This window comes from Madurella fahalii, assembly GCF_045866475.1.
Source record: "Madurella fahalii IFM 68171 DNA, scaffold_3, whole genome shotgun sequence".
NCBI classification, from domain to species: Eukaryota; Fungi; Ascomycota; class Sordariomycetes; order Sordariales; genus Madurella; species Madurella fahalii.
In genome coordinates this window covers 1,003,747-1,029,820 of record NW_027263973.1, presented here as the reverse complement: position 1 = coordinate 1,029,820, position 26,074 = coordinate 1,003,747, and the positions used below count along the sequence as shown (strand labels likewise).

At 56.0% G+C, this 26,074-nt stretch overlaps 11 protein-coding genes across 11 annotated transcripts; 7 read left to right on the top strand and 4 right to left on the bottom strand.

Annotated features, from left to right (window-relative positions):
• Window positions 1-808: 808 nt before the first annotated feature.
• Window positions 809-3,130, top strand: MFIFM68171_05798 (Heterokaryon incompatibility protein-domain-containing protein; the record flags this gene model as incomplete). Its single annotated transcript, XM_071061218.1, has 2 exons — window positions 809-1,860; window positions 1,975-3,130. The coding sequence occupies 2 exons, from the start codon at window positions 809-811 to the stop codon at window positions 3,128-3,130; spliced, it is 2,208 nt and encodes a 735-aa protein (XP_070917319.1).
• A 2,336-nt stretch (window positions 3,131-5,466) lies between these two features.
• On the bottom strand, window positions 5,467-6,864 carry EFM4_1 (Protein-lysine N-methyltransferase efm4; the record flags this gene model as incomplete). Its single annotated transcript, XM_071061217.1, has 1 exon — window positions 5,467-6,864. The coding sequence occupies one exon, from the start codon at window positions 6,862-6,864 to the stop codon at window positions 5,467-5,469; it is 1,398 nt and encodes a 465-aa protein (XP_070917318.1).
• Window positions 6,865-8,304: 1,440 nt separating this feature from the next.
• Window positions 8,305-8,907, top strand: MFIFM68171_05796 (Cupin type-2 domain-containing protein; the record flags this gene model as incomplete). The annotated part of the gene is made up of 1 exon (XM_071061216.1): window positions 8,305-8,907. The coding sequence occupies one exon, from the start codon at window positions 8,305-8,307 to the stop codon at window positions 8,905-8,907; it is 603 nt and encodes a 200-aa protein (XP_070917317.1).
• Window positions 8,908-9,590: 683 nt separating this feature from the next.
• On the top strand, window positions 9,591-11,191 carry MFIFM68171_05795 (uncharacterized protein; the record flags this gene model as incomplete). The annotated part of the gene is made up of 2 exons (XM_071061215.1): window positions 9,591-9,659; window positions 9,884-11,191. 2 exons carry the CDS (start codon window positions 9,591-9,593, stop codon window positions 11,189-11,191), a joined length of 1,377 nt encoding a protein of 458 aa, XP_070917316.1.
• Window positions 11,192-13,234: 2,043 nt separating this feature from the next.
• On the top strand, window positions 13,235-14,380 carry MFIFM68171_05794 (uncharacterized protein; the record flags this gene model as incomplete). Its single annotated transcript, XM_071061214.1, has 4 exons — window positions 13,235-13,802; window positions 13,868-13,986; window positions 14,047-14,230; window positions 14,295-14,380. The coding sequence occupies 4 exons, from the start codon at window positions 13,235-13,237 to the stop codon at window positions 14,378-14,380; spliced, it is 957 nt and encodes a 318-aa protein (XP_070917315.1).
• Window positions 14,381-14,576: 196 nt separating this feature from the next.
• MFIFM68171_05793 (uncharacterized protein) lies at window positions 14,577-15,797 on the bottom strand (the record flags this gene model as incomplete). Its single annotated transcript, XM_071061213.1, has 3 exons — window positions 14,577-14,782; window positions 14,830-15,253; window positions 15,312-15,797. The coding sequence occupies 3 exons, from the start codon at window positions 15,795-15,797 to the stop codon at window positions 14,577-14,579; spliced, it is 1,116 nt and encodes a 371-aa protein (XP_070917314.1).
• Window positions 15,798-16,563: 766 nt separating this feature from the next.
• On the top strand, window positions 16,564-18,053 carry MFIFM68171_05792 (beta-aspartyl-peptidase; the record flags this gene model as incomplete). Its single annotated transcript, XM_071061212.1, has 2 exons — window positions 16,564-16,701; window positions 16,773-18,053. 2 exons carry the CDS (start codon window positions 16,564-16,566, stop codon window positions 18,051-18,053), a joined length of 1,419 nt encoding a protein of 472 aa, XP_070917313.1.
• Window positions 18,054-18,351: 298 nt separating this feature from the next.
• Window positions 18,352-19,166, bottom strand: TIM17 (translocase of the inner membrane; the record flags this gene model as incomplete). Its single annotated transcript, XM_071061211.1, has 4 exons — window positions 18,352-18,393; window positions 18,447-18,599; window positions 18,807-18,974; window positions 19,098-19,166. 4 exons carry the CDS (start codon window positions 19,164-19,166, stop codon window positions 18,352-18,354), a joined length of 432 nt encoding a protein of 143 aa, XP_070917312.1.
• A 1,066-nt stretch (window positions 19,167-20,232) lies between these two features.
• On the top strand, window positions 20,233-20,619 carry MFIFM68171_05790 (uncharacterized protein; the record flags this gene model as incomplete). Its single annotated transcript, XM_071061210.1, has 1 exon — window positions 20,233-20,619. The coding sequence occupies one exon, from the start codon at window positions 20,233-20,235 to the stop codon at window positions 20,617-20,619; it is 387 nt and encodes a 128-aa protein (XP_070917311.1).
• A 451-nt stretch (window positions 20,620-21,070) lies between these two features.
• Window positions 21,071-23,743, top strand: MFIFM68171_05789 (uncharacterized protein; the record flags this gene model as incomplete). The annotated part of the gene is made up of 1 exon (XM_071061209.1): window positions 21,071-23,743. One exon carries the CDS (start codon window positions 21,071-21,073, stop codon window positions 23,741-23,743), a length of 2,673 nt encoding a protein of 890 aa, XP_070917310.1.
• Window positions 23,744-24,229: 486 nt separating this feature from the next.
• MFIFM68171_05788 (uncharacterized protein) lies at window positions 24,230-25,527 on the bottom strand (the record flags this gene model as incomplete). The annotated part of the gene is made up of 4 exons (XM_071061208.1): window positions 24,230-24,303; window positions 24,370-24,482; window positions 24,770-25,328; window positions 25,440-25,527. 4 exons carry the CDS (start codon window positions 25,525-25,527, stop codon window positions 24,230-24,232), a joined length of 834 nt encoding a protein of 277 aa, XP_070917309.1.
• Window positions 25,528-26,074: the final 547 nt, after the last annotated feature.

Genomic DNA, 26,074 nt, shown 5'->3' with positions numbered 1-26,074 from the left:
AGCGGTAGCATCATACCGTCAGCCTCATGTCTATCTGCATCATCCTGTCGAAATCTCCCTTGTCACCTATTTGTGGACAGAGAGTTCAAACTTGAACGCAACAACAGGACATCAGAGAGCGAATTTATCGCCCTCATCAGGTTCCAGAGAGAACAGCCCGGTGAACTGTCCTTCCACTTCAGTCTCTATCAGTATGGAGGGGATCTTCTTAAAGTGTACCTGGGCCATCCGACATGGTACCGCACAGCGGCCGCCGGCCGGCGTACAATGGCCACGTGCCCGCATCTTTACCGCGCAGGAATCCAATGTATTTAGCACATATCCCTCAAAAATTGCCGCAGTTTATCTCTTCGTACAATCGCAAATCCATTTACTCAGTGCTAGGCTGGTGTATTGGTATGTACGAAGGTCAGCTTGCATCAGCTGAATTGTGGGGATTCCTCGGGTAAAAAAAGGCAGGGCTACGACCGGCATTGCTTTCGGTCTTTGGTCGAGTCCGTGACTTCAGGGGCTTCAGTGAAGAGTGTAGACAGCGAACTTCATTACTTTATCAACAAGTGTTCCCTATCTTCTCCACGGTCTCGGGGTCTCGGTACTTTGCCCGCCCTGGACCTTCGACCAACCACTAGCCCTGTTCTCGCTGATTGGTTAATTAGTTGAGGGGTCATCCATCAAGTCGCTGTCCATGCCCGACGACCGCTTGTACTTGTTTTTCTAAACAACCACCTTATCATTCAACTAGATTATTCGAAGCTTTTTGCATAGTTGGTCATTCCCAAACGGCTACGCTATAAGAGATCCCACGAGAATGGCACAAGAACTGGAAGCCGTCGAGAACCGCACCGAGACCCATACTCTTCCCGAGCCTTGTGGGGTAGGTCCGGAGTCCGCTGAGCGTTCGTGGTGTTTGCCGGATGGGCTTTGCGAAAGATGTCGACAACTCGAGCTGTCTACTTCGGCGCCAGCGCGGCGCCCCGAGATTGATTTTGGGTCCCTCGACGACCTTGCGGAGCACGGTGACATGTCATGCCCGTTCTGCCGCCTAGTCCTGATGGCCCATACCCGTTCAGTTTGGAACGTCGGGGATACGATTATCGTGAAGTGGGACGACGACCGTGGCTTTTACTTCAGCAACGACGGCGAGAGGCTCGTCTACGTCCGATCCCACGCGGACGCCGACGCGACATGGTCGCCACACCAAGTAGGGCGCGTCATTCCTCCACAGGTGGATCCTGAGCTGGTGCGATCCTGGCTCGCGACGTGCGAGGACCGGCATGGGCGAAGTGCGGGTTCGAACTGCGCGCCACGGGCTGGTATTTTGCAGTCGGCCGATGTACCTGCAGGCCTGAAGCACCTACGCCTCATCGATGTGGAGCGGCAGTGTCTCGTCGCGGCGACGGCGGTCGACGAGGGTCGCTGTCCCCGCTACGTCACACTCAGCTACCTCTGGGGCGGCGCGAAGGCGGTGCTGCTGAATTGCGAGACCTTCCAGGCTTTCTCGCGTGAACGTGGCCTCGCCGCCGCGGCGGTCGTGTTGCCGCGGACCATCGCAGACGCGATGGCGCTGGTGGCGCGCATCGGCGAGCGGTACCTCTGGGTCGACAGCCTCTGTATTATCCAAGACGACGACGAGGATAAGGCCGACAGCATCATGAAAATGGACTTGATTTACCAGGGTAGCGTGCTCAACATTGTCGCGGCTGCGGGAATTGACTCAAACGCTGGCTTGCCCGGGCTTTGGCCCGGCGAGAGAGACACCATGCAGCACGTCGAAGAGGTGCTTCCCAACGTGTTCATGACACACGTTAGTTGCTTATTCAGTATCTTAAGCGACGCCAAGTACATGACGAGAGGTTGGACGTAAGTTCTCTTCCTAATAAACGAACCAAACCGTGGTTGTATTTTCACTCTAGCCATTGCGTTGCGGCATTGTGACATAGTGGTCCATAGATAGCTATACTGACTGAGCGGCAGTTTCCAAGAGTTCATTCTCTCTCCGCGCAACCTTATCTTCCTCGAGAATTGCGTCTATTTCCTGTGCGGCAGTGGTGTCTGGAGCGAAGACACGTTGTACGACGCGTATCCAGATACGCGCAATGGCAACACAGGCAGGTCACAGAATGTGATAAGATTGACCACCTGCGACAGCGACGCCTGGGGCACATTTATACTCCTCCTCTTTCGGTATACCGGACGGCAGCTATCATTCAAGGCCGACTTCCTCAACGCCATGGCAGGCATATTGAACCGTTTCTGCGTTGACACCGGCGCAGATCATCTCGCCGGATTACCACTGAAGTACTTCGACCTCGCGCTTCTCCACTGGTCGTATCAGGGATCACGGGAGCGACTCGGGCAGTTCCCCAGCTGGTCGTGGGTTGGTTGGTTTGGCTACACGACAGCGTTTGCACCACAGTGGGATGGGACGCCATCAGACGAATGGCTGGCAGAGCACACTTACATCGTGTGGTACGTAAGGGACGGCGACAAGAAACCGAGAAAGGTCTTCGAGGAGGTCACAGATAGTTTTAGTCGAGAAGGGCACCGAAGACTCGAGTACGCCAAGAAAAACGAAAGGGAGGATACCAAAGAGCATGGAGATGAGGACCGGAGGGGTAGAAATAAAGCAAGCGACTATGGACGACGACCGCCACCAGTTCCGCCTTGCGTTCGACCCGACACCTACAATCCGGCAGACTATCCGACGGAGCCGACTATGCTTTTCTCGTCCGGCAGCAGCGCGATTCTCCAGTTTTGGGCGCAAACCATCGTCCTGTCACTCGAACACCCCCGCGACTTCGACACCCTTAAAACTGACTTCACGGCCGTACACGGCGACCATTGCGAACACTGCGGATCCGTGAGGCTGGACAGCGAGCTCGAGGCAAGGAATGCAGACAAACGAACGGTCGATGCCGTCATTCTCTCATCGGCAGCGCGATCCAGCGCAGGCGGCTATCCTTGTTCTCCCGCAAGCTCCGTGCTTCCGAACAGGCCATTCTATTGGGTTATGACCATCGAATGGGAGGGCAATTTAGCTGCGAGAAAGGGCCTTGGCTTCGTCTTCCAGGACTGCATCGCTGCTGCCAAACCGGACGACGTATTTTGGAGGGAAATAGCTCTCGTTTGACTGAAATGGACACTGCGGACATCCAACATGCACTCCCTCTTGTTGCTGTCGCGCTGGAAACCGCACTTGTGGAGCTTGGCTCTCACCGCCGAGCTCAGCAGCTCATCACGTGAGCGCCCGGACCATTTCCTTTGTGTATTCAAGCCAGTTCTTCAGTCTCCTACTGCAGTAGATAGATCTTCAGAGACTCAACCTTTCCACGCACTTCCCACGCCCTCTGCTGAGCTCCTGTGCGCGTGACAGTTGCATAGGTGGACCCGTGCGGTGTGTACAAGGCGTGTAATCCGGATTGCAATTGCTGCGAATTTACGTATACGCTGGGCCTTGTTAATGTAAGTGATGACTGGGAAAATCTCTCTTCCATGCAAATATTGAGTTGAGGGAACTGTCCCCAGGGAACAGGGCCCCTCTAATCGGAGGAGCACACTTAGAAGGGTGTCGATCCAGGGTCCGGAACTCGCAGGGGACCCGTTTTTTGTTCTTATTCTTTTATTTTATTTTATTTGTTTTATTTTATGTTTATTTACTTATTTTATTTTATTGCATCATAAGTAGGGCTGTCCTGGCCATTGTTACTAAGATTGGATGATGAATTCCAGACTTCTTTCCACACTTGTTGCAAGCCCAATTGAAGCGCTTTACTTACGTGCAAAAGCAGTCACACTCTGACCAGAGGGAGATCTCTCTGAACATATTGTTTGACCCGATTGGGTTGCAGGAACCTGTTGTTGTGGTTGCCTGGCCCCGCTTGTTTTCTCTATCTCGTCTGTCTGGCATTTGGCCACCTTTGCTCCTCCCGCTGTTTTGATGGGTATGTGGATGTAAATGTGTGTTTCTACACCATTTCAGCAGGTCACAGGCAAGCTGCAAACCTATTGAGGTCGAAATGGAGAAGGGCGGCTGGTACGTTTGTTGCTCTTACACTTGACATATTTAACACCAAGCGGGTAAAATGCTAGTACTACTTTCGAGGCGCGATTTGCTTTCCTGATCGAGAGAGGGTACGTAATATACCGTGTGTCTGCGACGAAGGAAAGAGCCCCAGGGGTTGGCCAATGAAGAAATCCCCGGATGAGAAAGCTCTCGAGGAGAAGGCTGTGGGTTAGGAGGATTGTAGATAAGCTTCCGTCTCGGTCGGCCTTGGAAGAACTCCCGAGCCAACCATTACTGCCTTATGTAAACTCACTCTCCATACCTCATCCGGGGGTCATGGCACGCTAGTAACATCCGAGTCGCCGCCTGTCGATATGATCCTGCTTCACCGCCTCCCTATCGGCTCTCTCCTGCTAGAATATAATTCTTTGTCGGCTAGGTTGTCAACAAGAACGGGGTACTATCCCCGCCGTGATGACACTATGCGGTGTATAGTAGGACGGTGTGCGAAAGTGTAAGCGCCGTTCTGAGGGCAATAACAACACTAAAGCGGATTAGCGCGGATATCTTGTTAGAGTGTTAAAGGAGTTTACATGTAGGGAGGAAAACAGGGCAGTAGGCGGGGTAAGTAAGCCTGGCCGTCCTTATTATACGTATAAAAGAGGAGAATAGTGGATAGTTAGGAAGGAGGTAGAGTGCAATAAGGTTACTATTCTCCCCCCAACAAGAACTCTATTCCTACGTTGCGCATATACTACTTGTACCCAGACAGTCTAGTCCTTCCACCCTCGGATCCTTGATCTTCATAGTTAGGCTTCTTACCTCGCCTGCTACCCTATCTTCCTCCCTACCTGCATGCTCTATTAATACTGCTCTAACGCGATACCGGTGCCAGCATGCCTTAGGACATTATTATGGGTGCTATTCTTCTCTCAGCCATTATATCGATACTCTTTCTCGTCGCCTTGTGACTCTGCCTTTGCACCAGGGACAAACCTGTTGACAGTGGCCAAACCTTTTCTTGAGAGAGTGGTACTCGGTTAATAGCGCTTCGTCTCTTCCCCGTGCGTAAGCGCTTTGCATAACCCACTGACCAACTTGAAGGCCAAGATATGAGCAAGGGAAATAAGTATCAGCGGAAATCCCATCATGCATTGAAGGCTTTCCCGCGTTGGACAGCCACTTTCTACGAGAAGCTGCTCCCCCTTTCCCTCACCTCCTGCGTCACCCCAAGCCCGCCCAGCTGGGAGGCCGAGTTGTAATATTTAACGGAATTACCGTCCCGTGCCGCATGATTTACCCTGATTAAGACGGGAAAATTGGAGGGTTGCAAGGGCGATTGATGGGTGTTAATGCAGTATGAATCCGGCGTGATTGAGTACCTCCGTAGACTCGGCAGGGTTGGCGCGGCCTCACAGGGTCTAGCAAGGATTGCCGATAACAAGATCCAGTCCATCTACACTCTAGATGCTAACGCTCTGCCCATGGTTGAGCGCCACAAACCACGGCGCCATGGTCCCTTCCCCCACTTGACTGCTCCCATCCGACCCGCCAACCCCCCCTCCTCTCCACACGGACCCCGACGAATCAAAAGACCTCGCGAAGCGCACACCATGCTCCTTACAAGCCCACTCCAGCTGCCCGAGCGTCTTGAGCACCTCCACTGGCTCCGTGACGAACGTGCCCCAGTGCATAGCCACGGCCACAACCGGCGTTGCGCTCTGCTCTCCGTCACCACTCTCCCCTTCCCCGTCGGCACGGCAACCGCGTTCAGTCATAACCCCCAGCACCCGAACCGCGTCCCAGGGCGGCATGTGGTTCGCCCCCGTCACGCCGGGGCTGTGTCTCGGGAGCGGATTGATCCACGCCGGCAGCGGGACGAAACTCCTCAGGTACGCAAACGACGCGCCCACCGAGACGGGGAGTAGCAGGAGGTGCTGCGGGCCGATGCGCTCCCGGATCTGTGCGAAGGCGGGACACGCGGGGAATTTCTCCTCGTTCTGATCGGCGTGGCGGGGCTCGTCTGTCTGCGCCTGCCCTGACGGAGGCTTCGGCGGCCAGGACGGGTCCGCGTGGAATTGGTACCCCGTGTCGCCTGCGAAGAAAACCCGGTAGGGCGGTTGGTCCGTGGTGAGATGCTCCAGACACCAGCTGGACCAGAGCGCCGAGTCGGCGTCGGCGCCGGATCGCCAGCTGTTGTGCTGGGCGGGGGTGCACCAGACTTTGATTGATGTTTTGGAAGTTGGGGGGTTGGTTGGGTGTGTGAGCTCTACCGAGTCCCACCAGTCCATCTCAGCGACGCGGTCGGCTGGGATTCCCCAGTCCAGGAGCCATTGCTTGTTTCCTAGTGGAACAAAGAATCGGACAGTGGCTCGGCTGTGGTGCCAGACAGACACGAGGCTGTCGTAGTCCATATGGTCGTAGTGGTTGTGGCTGATGAAGACGGCGTCGATGGGCGGGAGGTCTTCGACTTTGCAGGGCGGGGGGTATGAGCGGATAGGCCCGGCAACTTGGCTCGGGGAGCAGCGCATCGAGAACATTGGATCGAAGAGACATCGCACGGGGCGTCCGTTAGGTGATCCGATGGAACGGAGCTGTACAAGAACGCCGGCATGGCCGAGCCATGTTGCCTTGGCTTTGGCGTCGTGGTCTGAGGCGGGATGGAATGAGAAGTCGGGATCCTCGATGCGCAGCAAGCGAGCTGCTTTTGCGCCTGGGGAATTCGGCCAGTCGTCAACGTCGCTGAAGCGGGGTCGCTTGCTTAGATCCGGCTTTGACAGCGGGGACATGCCATCGAGATGCGAAGATGCCTGGTCGATGCATGGGTCGTCGTCTTCGCCCCATTGGAAGCTGTCCCACATTTCGGAGGAAGTCGGTTTGTGCCAGGATGGCCAAGGGTTGCGAAACCCGGCAATCTTAGTCTTCTGCAATGATGGACGCGTCCGTCCAGGTGATGGCGCCCATGACGGGATATAGGATGCCCAGCCGGAATCCGCGCGACTGGCTTTGACGGGGATAACGTGATGTTCCGGTGGCTCCGTCGTTGGTATAGATTTCGTGATTCCGCCAATGGCGAGTATTGTCCTAGTTTCTCCCATTATAATTGGTTTCGGTTTCGATGCCACAACAAAATTGCACGGGTTGGAAAACGGAGAGGCCTGTAACGAGGTGGTAACTACGGTACTGAAGCTTGCAATGTCGAGTTGAACACGTTATGTGGGACGTAAAAGGGCGAGGTGACGTAACTGCCCCTGGAAATACAGTACAGTATCTGTACAGTGCATCTACCACCGTATTGCCACATGATTCCTCCCTGGTAGCTGCGACTGTTTCCACCCAACTGCCAAGTTACGTTAAAATCGCATCCGTCGAGAAACCGAACCTCAGCGCCGCGATGCGTATCGGCACTGCATAGTCCAGCAAGCTAAGTAAGGTGAAGAATAGGAACTGCGCATAGCATTGCTTACATGTTATCGCTGTCGCACCTGCGCGACTCGTGCTTGCAGGAAACGGTCTGCGGCACATCCGCACTGCTACTGTGCCTGTGAGACTTCGGGGAAGCCCAGCTCAAATAAAGATCCAGAAATCCCTATTGTCACTATATGACAGGGGTTGGAACAGCCGCACAGCTATGTCGACGTTGGAATAAGCTTTGGCCCCATCGGCTGATGGGGCAAATGACCGGGTAGATCCGAACTCCATCATGGCATCTTTTCGTCGATTCGAGCCTAGTCTCCCGCTCCAACACAAGGCTCAGCGGGGAAAATATCCCGAAACTGCAATGTCTGTGGAACCTCTGCCCAATGGACACAGCGTCCATCCATGTCGCACGGCCTGCCGGCCAACCCACTATCGGCTATGGCGTCCCTATGTTCTCGTCCCAACTATCTAAGTCAGACGAGACCCAAACCAGATGAGCATACAGCCGCAGCTCTTGCAATACTACAGCACGGGCTGGTTCCCGGAGATACCGTCCAAGTGAGACACACTTGCAGTACTTTACAGCGAGCGCTGGGACCAGAGTAAAACGGCCCACTCGAACCCCGCAGTGCTTACATGCTTTCTGCGGAACCGGCGGACCTTCCATTGGGGCTCCTCCGCCCGTTCCGCTGCGGAACGCTGACGGCTCGTCAGATAAAGGGACATGGCCGCGGTTAGCGCGCCAGTCATTATATTACCCCTCTCTGTATATCAGTAATCCGTGTCTCGTCGACCTCGAGACCCATCGACAACTCGATCTCGACATCCAACCCTCGCCAGTTTGCAGTTTACCAATTCCTCATCCCAACACAACACCAAAAATGGGCGACACATCCTCCTCATCTTCCTCCGCCCGCACCAAGACCACCCTCACCGAGCCCCTTTCCAACCTCCACCAACCCAACCGCTTCATAACCACCCACAATGCCGCCGGCCAAGCCATCGTCCACACGCACGAGCCCTTCACCTGGCAGGCGTACGACGACAAGAACCTCGCGTTCGCCGTCCCATACACCACCTCCCGCTTCCCGCCGGACCTTAACAACGACGCCGACCTCAAGGCCCACGAGCGCGTCATGGCGTCGGGCACGCTCGGGCTGGTCAACCCGCGCGGTACGGTGCTCCGTTGCGTCGACTTCGCCCCCGGCTACGCGTGCGGCATGCACCGGACGCAGAGCCTCGACTACGGCATCGTCATGGAGGGCGAGCTCGACATGGTGCTGGACAGCGGGGAGTGCTACACCATGCGGCGCGGCGACGTGGCGGTGCAGCGGGCGACGCAGCACCAGTGGGTCAACAGGAGCCAGACCGAGTGGGCGCGCATGATGTTTGTGCTGCAGGACTGTGAGAAGCTCGTGGTGGAGGGCAAGGAGATGAGGGAGGATCTGGGGACGAATTCGGGGCTGCCTCCTAGTGGGAATTAGAGATGTGGGGTGGGTTGGGGGGAGGAGATTTGTTTGGATGATGGGTGAAGGAGTACTAAGAAATGTGACGGTTTGAGGACGGGTGGTTTTGCCGGTGAATTTTGTTTGCTAGAAGCTGGTAAAGTGGATCTATCTGCCTTACCTACTGCCTCACGTATGGCGTATATGCCAGTCCAGACCTTCCCATTGGGCAACGCTGTACCCGGTCTATTTTGAAGCCTACTCTCATTCAACGCTATTGCCGCGGCGTCGTGGCCACTGGAAGTCAGGACTACCGCTCTAGTGATAATACCTCGAATTTCAAGTATCTACTACGCTGCCTGTGGGTTCCTCTATACAGGGTCCATACTGAACAGCCTAGGTTGAATCCCAAAATAGCATCCAAACCAGCCAAAATACTATGCCAAACAGCACGGGAATGGCTGTAATATTTCCTACGGCATGCTAGTGGGACTTCACTTGTTCGGATCCTGCTGTTCAGCGGTCACTGGGTGGTTAGTCCTGGAACTACGAGGGGGCAGCAAGAAACACACCAATTATTCGGGTCAATGACCTGATTTTCAATTCTTATCGTTAAATTTGGAGAAGAGACAACATACTATTGCCTAGCCAGTTCGTGTAAGCCTGTGGATCTACCCGGCGACGGGCAAGGTAAGGCCAATAGAATTATGACTCAACACCATATGCCAGAACAGTCTAACTGTGTCCCGCCTATTCACTGGCTATTGAGGGCTGCTCAACACACCATTCCCGTATCAACCTTGTCCATTTCGACCACGCGGTGAAGAGGACGGAGGTGGTTATTTAAAGGGCTGGGAACCCGGCCCGTCTCTTCCCACCTCCCGCCATCCATCCTTCCCAACACCGACGGATCCTCCAGTTGATCCATAACCTCTTCTATCGGCTTTCATACACAATTCCACCCTCTTCAGCAACGAAGACCCCGGCTCTCCGTGTCAACATGTCGTCCGACTAGGTATCTTCCGACAGCATAGAGAGCTGCATTGCGCTGTTGAGCGAACTCTCGCTGTCGGAGAGCTACGATACACCATCAAATGACCCCTCGTCACCGGCTGGCCTCCCGGTAGAGATCACACTCGCGAGCCTCCCGGTGGAGATCAGAGCCCAGATTCTTTCCAACCTCGAGTCCCTGGTGGACCTGGTGTCGGCCATCTTGGCAACACCGCTTTTCAAGGCGGCGTACGACGAGAGCTACATATCGGTATTCCAGGGCATCGCCCGCCACATGTTCGGTCCTCGGGGCCTGGACATGGCCGTCGCCGTCATCCGGATCCGCCAACACAAGGGCTGCGCGCGCTGCGCCAACGGCCAACTCTCGGCCCAAGATTGCGACGCCACCCCGCTCCATATCCTGCGGGCCTACATCGACCGCAGCCTCAAGCCCATGTCCATGGAAGAGCCGTACAACGTCTTCTCCCTCATCTCAAACGCCGTTTTCCTCGCCTCGCAGTACAACACCACCGTCCGAAGCAACGCCTCCGAGGACGGCGTCCACTGCGCGAGCAGCGCCGACCACGACTGTTTCCAGGCGCACTTGGGCCGGGGCCTCGACCACGCCAAGGTGTGGATGGCGCGCCACATCCTGCAGATGGAGCTGTACCTGTGCGCGACGGCCGTGGGGCTGGGGGCGGCTGTCATCCAGAGCGGCGGCGACGACGACGACAACAACGGCGGCGGCGACAACGTGCGCGACGACGTCACCATGTTCTGGTACCCCGAGGTCCACGTCACCCTCATGCTCTTCTGCATCCGGACCTGGTCGATCGGGCCATACCTCCAGCGCGACCCGCGGGTGCGTCAACGCCCGAGTTTGTGGAAGTGGGAGCGGCTGAGGGCGTACATCAAGGAGGCGTTTGTCCCCCCCGTTGAGGTCGCCAAGAAGATGATGATTGCTGCCGGGTATTCTCTGGCTCAAGACGAGAAGACGGCCGATGCCGGTTCTTCTCCGCAGTCAAACACCGTGCAAGGAGGCGGCAGTGGTGCGCAAGCTGGGGGTGCTCTTGGTGCCCAAGGTTCCGAAGGAGGAAATCAAGATGGGCAGGTTGAGGAAAAGCGAGTCACTTGGCCAAAGACCCCGAGAGGACGCCCTGTGGATGAGTTGTTGCGCTGGATAGGCCAGGGAGGCTTGGTAGCAGCAATGGAAGCACATGGATGTTCCTTTTTCTGCTACGTTATGTTTAGGGCAGTGGATGATATGGCCCACTGCGACGCGTACTGGTGGAGGGCATATAGGAACAACGCGTTGGCTGGGGCGGCCAATTAGGTGGTAGGCGATTGGGATCGTCAAGGGCCCGGTGTGCGGTTGGCTTGTATCGGATACTTGAACTACCTAGGCAAGGTCATGATGGAAGTCTCACGGGGTCTGAGATCTGCACTTGGTTTGGCTTTCACCGGGTATTACACCAGTCCGGCGGGCTATGAGGGACGGCTCACTGGTCACTGCATTTGGGACTCTGCCCGGAATTTGCATTCGTATTGAGTTTACGGTATTAATAGATGGTTAATTAGGACCTGGTTTCCCGAATATGACAACAGAAACACGGCTTTGTGACAGCAATATACGAAAATGTTATTAACAATGTTGAATTCATGTGTGCCCATCGCCCATTGAGGGTCGGGGATCGATATAGTTTGGACCGACTGCGTAGCTGTATGTATATTATCCCAAGTACACTGCGTGAGATTTACCGGACAATCAACGACGAGATGTTCTTGACGCTGAGAACGGCAGGATTTGACACTGAACAACATGACTGCTTCGCGGCTGAGATGCATTCAAATGCGTCTGAAGTCATTGTACAGTACCCACTTCCCGGACAGTCTTTACGACCCACACCGAAAAATTCTAGTAGTGTCATGAATATCTTGCTTGGTGTAATTATGCTATTGTGGGTAATTGACAAAGAAGTGGTCCAGTTATAGTGCAATTTGGTCTGGAATTGACTATCTCGTAGCAAGTAACTTGAAGTAAGTAAAGTACAAGGTGAAAACAGCAGTGTAACATAAGGTATATCCGGTGTATGGGGTACACTGACTTACCTCGCCCAATGGGCAATGGCTCAGCGCTTCAAGTTACGTAGGGACGGTATTACTTGGACCACAGAAGGTACCTATGCTCTCGGTCAACACGCAGAAGATATGCGGTGGACGCTTAAGAGCCTGACCTACCTGAATCTTCGGTATGTAACGTTATACTATTCGCCAAATATGTATATCCGCCTAAGGTCCGGCACACCCTAACTTGGGTAAAGCGGTGTAGGAAGAAGAATAATAATAATGTATATCCGTCAAATGTGTATACTCACCAAAGCTCGATCTCAGATACATTTGAAGCGGACCAAAGTGACAGGAAATAAGCTAACACCTGGTGCACGCCACTGTCGCTCTAATTCAGTACGGATGGTTTGCTTAACCGACAACTCCCGGCAGTCTCGCTGGAAACGTTCAGATCAGTCGCAGTTTGTAATTGCTCAAGTTCCCAAGTGCCCTCTCTAGAGGTTCCCCAGGATTGCCTATTCTGAACCGTGAACAGTAAAATGGATTAGCAACTATCTTAGACCTGTTAAATCAATTCCTCTAGCGGCGCCGATCAGCGCTGATCGCTGCCCGTCGCTTCAGGTCAGTGCATGGACACTCATTGCATTGCCCGCATTTTATACCTTCCGCTCCTCAAGCTGGACACCTGGCCTTCTCAGTAGGTAAACAGCGAGACGATCTCTTCATGCAGAGCCGAGTTCCTCGCGTAACGACAGGTTCTCACAATTGCTAACCATATTAGAAGCAATGGTACAAGTAACTGAGCGCGCTTGCGGGCTGCGGCACTATCCACGCCAAGCCCGTTAAATTACACACCCGGACGCGTGAATCCTGGTGCAACCAGGCGGTGGCTGGTTGTGACGTCCTCCGCATTTAACAACGGCCCACGCCGCTGGAGGGATTCCTATCCCCCAGGAGAACCTGGGTGGCAGTGTTTGCTGAATTGCTGGAGTGTGGCGGTTCAAGCAACGTTGAGCCCCATATTATATTCCCACATTTATGCAAGTTCCATGCAGAGTTCTTTTCCGCTGCGACTTTTAGGCTTCAATGTTTAAGAAAATAATAATTACTATAAATGATACAAAAAGGAGTTTCTTCTATAACATGATGACCTGCGTTAACCATTATATAACTTATCATAGACTCTTCGCGGCTAGAGTCTCCTCTCGATGCCGTTTCTTTAATTCTTTTAACTCTTGTCTGTTGCCAGTTCTTTCCACCCGGTCCGCGCTTTATTAACCACAAACGTTCCCGCCCCCTTTTAACCAACATGCCGCATCGTATCCTGTTGGCCCTTGCATCCGCTGTGCTGGTCATAACCCCGTATGCCAGGGCCCAGATTGCCAGCTGCGCTGAGGTCGAATGCCCTGTCGTGCCAGGCACGACCTCGGCAATGTGCACCGTGGCCGACAAGACGTTTGATGCGGTGGGTTTCACTTTCATCCGCAACGGCCCGTCGATGTTCCTCTCCTGGCTCAAGGGAGTGGGCGCCGAGGACGTCAGCTCGAGCGACCGCGTATACGACCAGAGCTTCTACTTCGGGACGCCGCCGGGTTTCGACTTTGGTGGGACCGGCGCTTGCGCCCTCTTCTTCACCCAGGTCAGCGAGAGCGTCCGGTTCGACGGCGACGATCCCCGCCGCTCCCAGGGCACCTGCCAACAGGCCATGAGCGAGGAGTGTGTCTCGGCCCTGGTGACTCGCGCCAAGGCCGTGGATCTCGACGGACTGTCGGGCGAGGCCGCCTGTGAGAGGCTCCAGCAGGATTTCTCCAGCAACTTCGACTCGGCGTGCAGCTCCTTCGCCACCGGGAGCCGCTGGTCTGGCATCACTGCTCATGGTAAGCTCCCTGAACATGCGGCCACCATGCCGGCGCTCAAGTTAACCTCCCGTGCCGTGAAATAGCACTCTCGGGTCCTGGCTCTCCCGAGCCTATTACAGGCCAGCAGAATGCATCATCGAACTGCTGGCCGGTTCGCCCAAAGGACAGCAGTCTTAGGCTTGTCGCGTCGTTGAACTCAACGGTAAGCTTAGTGCCCCTAATGCTGTTTGTAAGGTCCTTTAGGCACTGACAAGACATTCAGGGCGATACCCAAGTCGAAACGTTGGTGGACAACTTCTTTGGTGTTACCCCCATTTTGACCGTCTTTTTCCCCGGCGATAGCGACAACATTATCTCGCAACGGGAAGCGAGCCTGACATGCCTGAAGGCGATCGAATCGGCGACAGACCGCAACGGGGCTACGGATTCTGGAGAAAACGGCACAGGTCAGCTGCAGGGAAAGCCTGCCGTGTGGTTAGGTGCAATTTCTACGGTACTTGCCTTACTTAGTCTTGTTTGAGGGTGCGGGTAGCACGCAATGTATTTTTATTGGTGATGGGGATAGTGTTACCCTGTACGAAGCCCAGAGGGCGTAGAATCGATGCTCAAAGATCAAACGCCGGTACAAAATTAAGAATTGTTATAACTACTACCATGTTCATCCCAGAGATCTAGGATAAAAGAATAGTATATATTCTTACACACCATATCTGCCGCAAACGGTCAGGTAACTCTTGACACCGTTAAAAGCCTCCTGATTGTAGCAGATACTTAATAATGCTCGATGTGGCTTCAGTTGAAGATAATCTTGATGACCTCAATGTGATTGTTGTTCGTGTATGATGCAACCAATGTTTTCCCAGTTGCATCTAAGTAGGGGTGAGCCACCCCAGCGTAAACCAAACCATTATCGATCGGCGTTGCCGTGTGAACTGGGATGTCCGCTGTCCATGGCCCTTCGGGGAATGGTGCGGTGCGTAACCAAACAGTGCTCCCCCCTGTTGGCAGTTAGCAACATCCATCTGCGAACTCGTCTCTCACTTACCATTCCTGAGATGGACGAGAACGTAAAGTTTGTGATATGCGTTCCAGTAGACCTGCCCCTGCCCGGTTCCCCAGTGAACGGCCGTCTCCGGAGTGAATGTTGACAAGACCTCCGATTTCCACCCTTGCTGCCAACCCCAGTAGTACTCGTACTTGCTCAAGTTAAACGCATCCGCGGCCTTGACTCGCGCAAGATACGCATAGCTGCTGTTGTGCCAGTCTGTGATGTGAGTAGGTGGTCCGCCCCAGATGTAGATATACTCGGACCTCTCGTCCCGATATGCAGCGACATCACCATACCGCGCTGTGCTCTTTGCATCCCACCAGTATCCCCTGTCTCCAAAACGTTTCGTGACAGTCGGGGTCCCGCCAATGACCTTGACCTCGGCCACGCCGGCTCCAACGAGGCCTGCTTCATTGGCATTCTACCCCATGTCAGCATATTTTGGACTCCCCATCCAATCTATGCCACGGGGTACTCACCACAAGGTAATACACCGCCCCCACCCCGCTCTCCGCATCCACTTCGCACAGGCTCGTCCCTCCAAACCCAAATGTGTTGTTCTCACCCCAGGCAGGGTTGAACGGCACGAACTGCTTCTGATGCGGGACGGGTCGGTCATCGTTCAAGTTCAGGTCCACAACCTTGAGCGGATCCTCGGTCAGCAGCGAGATGGAGTCCCGCACCATGCCGTAGAACCCGGTCGAATTGCAGGGCCCGTCCATCACGCCGGCGGCGCACCAGAGCGTGTCACCGAAGATGGCGTACCATTCCCCGGCGAGCTTGCCCGTGAAGCCCAGGTCGCGACAACTGCAGCTGTTGATGGCAGTTTGGAAGCCAAGGTGGTGGACAGAGGAGATAGTGATGGGGTTGATGCCGACGGGTTGTGTGTTGTCGATGCCGATGTGGCTGGTCAAATGAAGGGGCATGGCCGGAGCTGGGAGCCATTGGCTGATATGGGTAGACATGGTTTAACTTCAAACGCAATGGATGCGGCGCGTGTTGATGGAGAATGGATGAAATCTGGACTGGAGTGGTCGCGATTGAATCTATTCGCAACACAGGATACGTAGAGAAATGAAAGAGAGGCTGTTTGGATGGACAGGGAAAGGACACAGCGGCATCACGGACGACTTGGGAGGGGTTGGAACCTGTTTTCGGGGGGAAGGTTGTTGTGGCAGCATGTGACTACCGTGGAAGGGATATGGGAAGTAGCCTCTGTAAGGATATGTAACTTCTTCATCTTGTGATTTCTTAGCGTCGGTAACACTGAGCCCCTCGACGTGGCTTCCATCGCTTGAACCATGTCCCTCAATTGGTGAATTGGCGCATGGGAGTGGTTCAACTTGGTCCCACATGCTAAGGCAAACCGGAAGGATTCATTCTAGCTTTGGGAAATAGAAGGCATTGCAATAGTTTGGGCCCGCACCCGCTATAGACTTTGCTGCTGGTCAGATACTTGATCGCATACGGAGTCCCCACTGTGCTCCTCGGTGATGCCAAGGCGGACTTGTTGCGACTCGGTATCATTGGTCGGAGTTGTGACCGGGGTCACCGGGAAGGGATCTTATCGTTCGTCTTATCGTTATCGCAAAACATCCAGCCAACGGCAAGCGTCTCAATAATCCCGACTCTTGCCTCCGACATTCCCCCCCTCCGTCTTAAGTTCCCCAGTTCCCAGCATTGGAAAGTCATCCTTCTTCAACAGAGCCCTCGAAGGCTTCCTTCTCGAAGATGGAATACAAGATCCAACAGCCAGCTCGCCCCAAACTCAAACCGCGCCTCATCATCCACGGCGGCGCGGGCAACATCACCCCCGCCAGTTTCCCCCCGGACCGCTACAAAGAATACCGCACGGCCCTCCTCACAATAGTCAGGCCTCGTCACCCATCTACAACAACCACCTCCCTCCCCCCCCCAACCGCTAACTCGTCTCGAGCCAGGTCTCCCGAGCGCACTCCTTCATGACCACGCCTTCGCCGTCGCGGGCGCTCCCCTCCGCCGTCTCCGTCGCAGCCCACGCCGTCACCCTCCTCGAGGACAACGCGCTGTTCAACGCCGGCCACGGCGCCGTCTTCACGCGCGACGGCACCAACGAGCTCGAGGCCAGCATCATGGTGTCGCGCGGCCGGCTCAAGCGGGGCGTGGGCGTCTCGGGCCTGCGGCACGTGCGCAACCCGATTGAGCTCGCGCGCGCGATTCTCGAGCGGGGGGACGGCGATCTGCAGCCCAAACCACGGGCGAGGCCGGTGAGCGACGACACGGCGGGGGCGGGGGCGGGATCCGGGGCCGGGGAGGGGGAGAGGGAGGGGGCGGGGACGAGAGAGCCGCTGGACGTCCCGTCGGCGCAAGGCCACACGCACCTCCACGGCGCGGCGGCCGAGCAGCTGGCCGCCATGTACGGCCTCCGGCTGGTGCCCAAGGAGTATTTCTTTACCGCCCGCCGCTGGGAGGAACACCGCCGCGCGTTGGAGAGGGAGCGGACCGGAGCGGGAATCGGCACGTGGAGCCGGGACGAGTACCTCCCCCAGGGCACATGCGGGGCGGTCGCGCTGGATGAAGACTGGGTCATCTGCTGCGCTACCAGCACCGGCGGCCTGACGAACAAGTTGTCGGGGCGCATCGGCGATACGCCCACTGTGGGGGCGGGGTTTTGGGCGGAGGAGTGGACGGAGCCGTTTTCTGAGAAGGACAATTCCGGGTTGGGTATGGGAAGTTCTGCATCAGAGCCCATGGTGATGTTGTCTGGTGCGTTGAGGGGGTTGATGGCGGATTGTTTGCCCACGCCGTGGGTATACAGCCCTGTTCCTGCGAGGGATTTGGTGGCGACGAGATCGGTTGCTGTGTCGGGGACTGGGAATGGTGACTCGTTCCTGCGGACTGCGGCTGCTAGGACCGTCGGTTCGATCGCGAACTTTGCTGGGCAATCATCTGCGGTGGCTCTGTCAAAGGTCGCTGGGCGGGGCGGCATTCTGGAGAGGAGCGCGGGTGACCGTTGGGGAAGGACGGGCGAAGGTGAGGGCGGTATGATCGGGATTGAATGTCTCGTTGTGACAGACGGCCAAGGGAACATAGTAGAAACGCGGTCCGCAATTCTCCAGGACTATAATTGTGGCGGCATGTTTCGTGCCTGGATCGATGACAAAGGCGTCGCTGTCGCTCGCATATGGCGGGAGGATCGTGGGGTGCCTGGCCCAGATGCCGGCGGTGAGAAGCTGGGCTAGGTTTCCTGCGCGGTTAGTTGCCTCAAACGAATACCATAAACCCTTCATTGTAGACACAGTTGTACTTTGATCGAGATATTATTGCGATGGATTGCTGGTCTCGCATCCACGCTCGGCCTCTCGCATGGCGAAGCGTAATAGACCAATTCTATGTTACAGGGAACGCCGCCACCCCAAATGCTGACCGTCATGAATGCGTACAGAAATACACGTCCCGGCTCCGCTGGGGAGTCGGAAGAGAAGAGTTGGGTGTGTCGAGATGCCGTTAATGCGAGACATCCGCGCCTTTGTATCGAGTCTATACGAGCATCTTCTCGTTCGATGGGGGCGGTTGCGGGGCCTAACGGCAGTTAGCACGGCCGAGCCTGCTACAACGCTCTCTGCCTAGCCTACCTCTAGCTTTGTCGCCCCAGCAAACATCTTCTGGAAGCCAATGCCGACACCTTCGATGACGGCGAGCAGGATCGCACAACTGATCGCACCGTTCCTTGCTGCCTTGTATCCGCCGCGGATAGCTAGCGCGCCGCCCGTGAAGAAACCGGCGATCTGTTTCTCGTTAGGATATTACACCGATGGAACTGACAACGGGTCACTTGCGATAGCGTTGTATCTGCCTCAATCTGTCAGCTGCTCGTTCTGTGCCAGGGGGATTGCAGGAGGACTGCTACTACGAGCGGTCTGAAGACGGCGAATGCTCTGTAGCGGCTGAGGTAGAGACTTGGGTATCACATACGGATCTTCCTTTTTCCTTACACCTTTCACAGCGCAGTCGAACGTGCTAAACATGCCACCCCAGACACCAAAGTTGCCTCCCAGCACTGGGGCGCGCATCTTGATGGCTGTGATGGCACCTAGCCGCCGCTCGCCGTACGGGCTGTTCCTAAAGCCTTTGACACCGTGCCAGATTGTTCCGCCGACAGCCTGGGGGAGGAGGGGTTAGCCGACAGCTCGAAGGACGCGGTAGCGTCATGGCGTCCGACATGTTCGCCTTGTCTGTTTGAGAGTAGAAAGGCGACGGTATCCGACGGTAGGTGAATTACGTACACCCATACAGAAAGCGCCGCCAAAGTCATTGAGAATGACCCAGGGGCAAGGGTCGCGTGTGTGATCCATTTCGGGGTGTTTATCGGGGGTGGTCGATGAACCGATCGAAGCAGAAGCCTTGGTGCGCCCGGCGCGTATCTGTGATCAGAGAATTATCTAAGGAATGGATGCGAAATAGATCTGGGTTATTGACGCTTCGGGGCGGGTCGGGGCGCGCTCGCGGTGGTCTTCGACGGAGGGGCGGGATGGGTGTTGTTATCAGTTGCCTCTGCAAAACTTGGTCTACGATGATCTCAGAAGCCAAAGAAAATTGTTGCCGGCAAGCAGGGATCTCCTGAGCACGGACCAAGATCCAGCGTGGGGACGGGGACCAGCTCTCAACCCTCCACTAATCGCCGACAATCGGAGTGAAATAATCCGATTTCGACTGGTCCGGGCCCGTACCCGACCTTGAAAGTAGGTACCAGAGGTCACCGTTCAGGCTCTACGCTCAGCTTAGGTTGCCTCCGCCCTCAGCTTGGCGTTGCTTTTTCGTTGCGTCAGTGATTGACCAAAGAAGCGAGGATGCAGGGGTCTATTCCCGCAAAGAGCGAGAACAGCTACACGAGACCAATATTCCTGCTCGTCTGCCCAACCGCAACTGCTTCTGCTCACGTCTAATAATTGGCACCTAAAGCTAGCATCCCGACTCTCCTTGCTGCCCGGAATTCCTGCCCAGTTTTATTAAAGCCCCAAAACGGCCAGGACACAATGCTAGTGGTGCCCAGGAATGCCGTCGGCGGCTCTGATGCGCAAGGCGCCCGAGAGGCTCAGCTAGGTCGGGTGTGCCACAACCGTCGGCCAAGAACGAACTGGTTCTTCAGCCCCGGGGCCCTGTGACCACCCGCCAGGTTGCTTTGTTTAGCACGCTTCGTGGCGTTTGTTCGGTCGCCGATTCGGACCCAGCTGCCAATCAAAGTATATGATTCTCGCCCGCTGCTCCTCACGCTGCTCCAGTGCTTCCCCTACCGATCCATTCTTTAGATTCCTCCGTGTTTGTCGTATGGGCCCGTCTCGTTAATATCAGAACGGCGGTGAGATGCCTCCGTCCTTCTTCTTTAGACCTGTGCGCTCCGGGTTTTGAGTGCTGCTTGGAATGGCGCAGACTGCCCTCGATCTCGCGTCATCTCTCGGTTCCGGGCGCACATCGCACGAAATGGGAGAATCCGGAATATCTGAGGAGATTCTGCTACAAATGCAAGTCGCTCCCAGCCCGGCGCGTCCGATACCCAAAAACTTTGTTTGGCGACTCGACGGCGGACGACGCAGTAGCTCGGCAAGCCTGTCTGACATCCGAGGCGACATGGCCGTGGATGTGCCTGTCCTTCGCGAGACCTTTGATCCATGGAGCCACGACGAGCATGAGGAGGACGACGATGGACAGGAGGGACGCTGCAAAGGATGCACCAAGATTTCCAAGGCCAGGGCCGCGGCAACGGCCGCTGCCGCCAGGCCATCCCACGCGCCCAAGCCCGGTGAGTGACATGAATTCGTCTCTCTCGTTCCCCTATTGCACCGATCCACTCCCCGCAGAGACCCACGCGCCGTGTGTCCCGTCCCGGCATAGAAGTTAGCCCGGAATAAAGGCCAAGCCACCTTCGAAGCCAACGTGGATCCCGACCTTGAGAGTTCTGTGCCACCGTGGGGTGCATCCATTTAGGTACTGTACTGTACCAGCCCAGTGGAGTTGCCCGGCGCAATTAGGCCCTGAAACGTGGGGAAAGGCATCCTTGCATCGGGGGCTGGTTCTAGGCTCTAGCGCGGGGCTTGAGCTGTTCCTTAGTGCGTTGCAATGGTTGCCCGAAAATGTCGTCAGATGCGTCCTGCATCGGTTGGTTTTCACGGGGATGCTCGTGGTTGCCAGGGTTGGTATTTAGCGAGGTCTGATTTCTTCTAACGTCGTTTCGTGCGCCGCACTAGGCACGACTGCAATAATGACGACGCTGCAGCCCCGCGATCTCGACGACGGACCTTCCGACACCGCCCCCGAGCAGCTCCAGGAGCTAAGACATGACGGCTCCGTCCTAGCGATCGCCGTCTCCGATAGGTACATTTTCGCCGGAACCAGCAAGGGCGAGATAGTGGTGTGGTCGTTAGGCACCTACCAGCTCGTTCAAACCATCCAAGCGCACAAGCGAAGCGTCCTCTGCCTGCTACTCTCCGACGACGGCAGGTACCTCTTCTCGAGCGCTTGCGAGCCCATAATTGGCGTTTGGTGCCCCAAATCCTTCGCTCGGCTCTACGAAATCTACAGCACCTACGATGTTGGGGACGTCTTCAGCGTCGCCTACTCTCCGCAGAGAGAGACGCTATACTTTGGAACACAAACGCAGGACATACAATGGGTCAGCTTAAAGGATCCGGCCCGGAGGGTACCGCATGAGTCAGCGAATCACCCCGATAAACGGCAACACCGCTTTTTCGACTCACGCGCCATTGGGGGCACATCGACCCCGCGACGGACAGAAGAACACTATGCGCTGATTCCGAAGGCGGCGACGGTACTAGAGGTCGACTCTGGGGCGATTCGACAATATGCACACTACGGCTGGATCTTCTGCATGCAGATCGCGAAGGGACCTACCGTGCTCGGCGGGCCGGACGAAGAATTCCTGCTTTCTGGTGGTGGGGACGGCACCGTTAAGCTCTGGCGGCTTTCCGACGATGGCCCGGACTTCGGCGATGGCGAAAAGGTAACGGGCGACATCGAGGAGATGATGGTCCTGGGAGAAGATGATAGCGAGTCCGTCATGTCTCTCGCGATCGACGGCTCTTTTCTCTACGTCGGCAAGTTGCGGGGCATCATCGAGCTGTGGGATCTCGACACGAAGCAGAAACTGAGGGTCATCAAGGCCCACGACGGGAATGTCAATACCCTCAACATGAGCTTTGGACTCCTCTGGAGTGCTGGGACGCTGGGGTCGGCTTCAAAGCACAGCACCGTACATTACGGCAGAGACAAGAATGGATTGGCGCAAGACGTCAGCCAAAAGTACCAATGCCTGAGCCGGTGGAAGGCGCACGACGCAAAGATCCTCTCGTCCGCCGTGGGCGTGCACCACAACGACCAGCTCTTCATCACAGGAGCCAACGATAACACGGTTCGCGTCTGGCGGGTCAACGGCATGCCGACACAGTCCGAGCGAGGTGACGGTGTATCTCATGATATGATGATTACGTCGCTTCGTGAGTTCGTCTCGTACAAGACGGTCTCGTCCCGGCCCGAGTTCACCGAGGACTGCCGGAAGGGTGCCACCTTCCTGGGCTCCCTCTTCAAGCGATTGGGTGCCCAGGTGGAAATGCTCTGCACGGGCGGCCTTCACAACCCTATCGTCTTCGCCAAGTTCAGCGGCAAACTCGAACCGGCGGAGAAGCGGAAGCGGATTTTGTTCTACGGCCACTACGACGTTGTTCCCGCGGACATGAAGGGGGATAACTGGGAGACCGACCCTTTCAACCTAGTGGGCCGGGACGGCTACCTCTACGGACGCGGCGTCAGCGACAACAAGGGTCCCATCATCGCCGCGCTCTACGCAGTCTCGGACCTGCTCCAAGCCAAGGTGCTCGACTCGGACATCATCTTCGTCATCGAGGGCGAAGAGGAATCCGGCTCGCGCGGGTTCCAGGACACGATCCGCAAGCACAAAGGCCTCATCGGCCACATCGACTACGTCCTGCTCGCCAACAGCTACTGGCTCGACGACCAAGTCCCCTGCCTGACCTACGGCCTGCGCGGCGTCCTCCACGCGACCGTCTGCATCGACTCCAAGCACCCGGATCTCCACTCCGGCGTAGACGGCAGCAACATGCTCTCCGAGCCGCTGTCCGACCTGACCCTTCTCCTCAGCAAGCTCAAAGACAGCAAGAACCGCGTCAAGATCCCAGGGTTCTATGACGGCATCCTGCCCATGACGGAGGAGGAAGCCCTCCGGTACGACGAGATCGCGCGCATCCTCATCCGCCGCAACCCGGCGAGCGGCCCGATCGATGCGCTCAAGCGCAGCCTCATGGCCCGCTGGCGCGAGCCCAACCTGACCATACACCGGTACAACGTCTCCGGCCCGGACGGCAGCCTCATCAGCAGCCACGCCACGGCCAACGTCAGCGTCCGGTTGGTGCCCGGGCAGGAGGTGGAGCAGGTGATTGCGCGGCTGAAGGAGTTTTTGCGCGACGAGTTTGCCGCGTTTGAGAGCGACAATACCCTGACAATCAGGATCGATAACAAAGCGGAGCCGTGGTTGGGGGTGCCGGGGAATTATATCTTTCGGACGCTCGAGGAGGCCGTCATGCGGGCTTGGGCACCGAATGCTGAGGGGAGTGAGGGCGGAGACAAGGGGAAGGGGAAGGAAGGGGAAGAGGTGGTCGTGGCGTTGCCGGCGAATGGGACGGGTGACGAGAAGGCGCCCAAGAGCAGGAAGCCGCTGTATATCAGGGAAGGGGGGTCCATTCCGCCCATCCGGTTCCTGGAGAAGGAGTTCAACGCGCCCGCCGCGCACTTGCCCTGTGGCCAAGCGAGTGATGCGGCGCATTTGGATAATGAGAGGTTGCGGGTCATGAACTTGTTGAAGAGCAGGGAGATTTTTAGTACTGTGTTTAGAAAGTTGTAGGGCGGGAAAAGGGCGTTGAGGAGGGGGCTCTTTTGGAGCCGGTTTACGTATCGTACGTTTGTTGGGAAGGGGGAATAGATGTAGAGCATTCAGACCGTCTTGAATCTTTTATCCGTACGATGCATGCAAGTTTCCACCATCACCTGCGAACTGACGTATGTACAGTAGCCTCCATCTCTAAAACCAACTTGCTAGCATGCAAACACCACAACATCCAACGATGACAGTCCCCTGCCCCTATACCCCGCAGATATACCTCCTGATGGAACCTCCGCGAACTCCCACCCCCAGCTCATGAATCCGCAGTCTGAGATCCTTAAGGTACCTTAAGTCAAGAGCGAAGACGCCCCACTCTCTCCACCCGCACGCCTGGTACCTCCATACCCTCAAACACTCACAGACGAGGAGGTCTCAGGCAACGCCGTTGAACTGGGCTCTGTTGGCGCGGACAGTGTCTGTGACGCACTGCCCGTGGCGGCGGGACTGCTAGTACTCGTGTCCGCGCTCGAAGTCGCGGGCGGGGCCGAAGTTGGCGCCGCGGTTCCTCCCGTCTGCGCGGTCTGAGTGACCGTCGTGGTCGCCGTGGCCGTGACCGTGACCGTGCCAACGGCCGCGGTTGGACTCACTGTCACCGTCGCTGTTGCCGTCGCTGTTGCCGTCGCTGTCGCTGTCGTTGTCAATGTCGCTGTCGCTGTCGCTGTCGTCGTTACGGTTGCGGTCGCGGTTGTAGTCGCGGTTTCTGTTGCCGTCTGGAGCGTGGTGGAGGTGGCGGTCGTGTTCCACTCCCGCGTGACGTCGACGGTTGCGGTTGTTGTTGCTGTGGTCGTGTCTGTGGCCATCACGAGCGACGTCTGTGTGGCGTAGACTGTGCTGGTTGTGGTAACGGGCACTTGGGACGTCCTGGTCTCGGTGGTGAGGAGGGTAGAGTTGACGGTGATTGTGGATGTAAATGTGGAAGTGGATGTTAGGGTGAGGGTGGTGTTCAAGGTCTGGGTTGCCGTCACTGTGGAGGTGGCGTTGATGTACCTCGTAACATCAACAGTGTTAAATGTAGTAGCCGTCGTGGGAATTGTCAAGATCGAGGTGGTGTTGATGGTTCTTGTGACATCAACAGTGTTGTACGACGTGACGGTTGCCGACTGTGTCAAGGTCGAGGTGATCGTCTGGTTCAGGTATCTGGTTGTATCAAGGGTCCGCGTCGTCGTCTGAGTACTAGTCTCCCAGACGGTGGAGACGCTCGTGACGTTGATTGTGTTGTATACCGTGGCAAAGACAATAGAATAACTTGTCGCCGTCGTGGTAGTGTGCTGGGTTGATGTCGTGTTTACAGTCACAGTGTTGGTTTGCACGGTTGTGGTAGGGATGACCGTGGTCAAGCGTTCAGTTGCTGTGGCCGTGACAGTCATCAGAGTGCTCCGAGTTTCCGTTGTTCGAATCGTGGTCTCTATGGGAAGAGGCAGAACCGTCCAACGCGTCTGAGTGACGTAGATGGTCGAGACGACCTGAGATTGTGCCGGTGGTGTTGTAGACGTGATGACCTCCGTGAGCCCAATACTGCCGACCCCTTCGCCGCAGAGGCCGAAGCCTATTTGACATCCTGAGCCACAGTCTTCATCCGATGGACCACAAAATCCGTCCCGGGAACAACAACTGCCATATCCCGACCCCAGGCAGGAGTAGCCACTGGATGACCCACAAGTTCCATCAGGGGAACTTTCGAGCTGAGCCAAGCTTGGCCCAAGGAATGCTGCTATAGCAAATACGAGAGCTGTGCGAAGCATCATCCTGGGTCATGGTCCCTATTCTGAGGGATGGAGATTGTTGGTACTCCCATGGGGTCGTCTCCGCGGACCAAGGAGGATCGCCATAAACCTTTAAGTAGATTTTTTCTAAGAGCACCGTTTTGTACCTTAGTTTGCGCAGATGCAACAACGGTAAGTTGCCAATTAGCCGATACAGAATTGACGTAATATGGCAGACTTGGAGCCCATGAGGCTTCCATAAGCTAGGTACATTGTTTTCACAGCCCTTTGACTGCCGGCTACGACGTAAGTGATAATCCGGAATGTTACCGCCGCAACCCTTCTCGTTCCGAGTAGCTCCAGAATTGCTCCCGACGGGACTGGTGGAACGAACGTGGGGAGTTCAAATATCCCGCTGTTTCAACTCAGGGGTAATATACGCCGTACCTTGGCATTGGACCGGCACTTGGCAACGCGGCTCCGCATATGCAAATGCAATAGGGGGAGCGAAAATTGGCTTGCGTATGCCGCATGCAACCCAGAGAACCGAGAGTGACGTGCCGTACAACCGGGGATAAAGGGTTCGGCG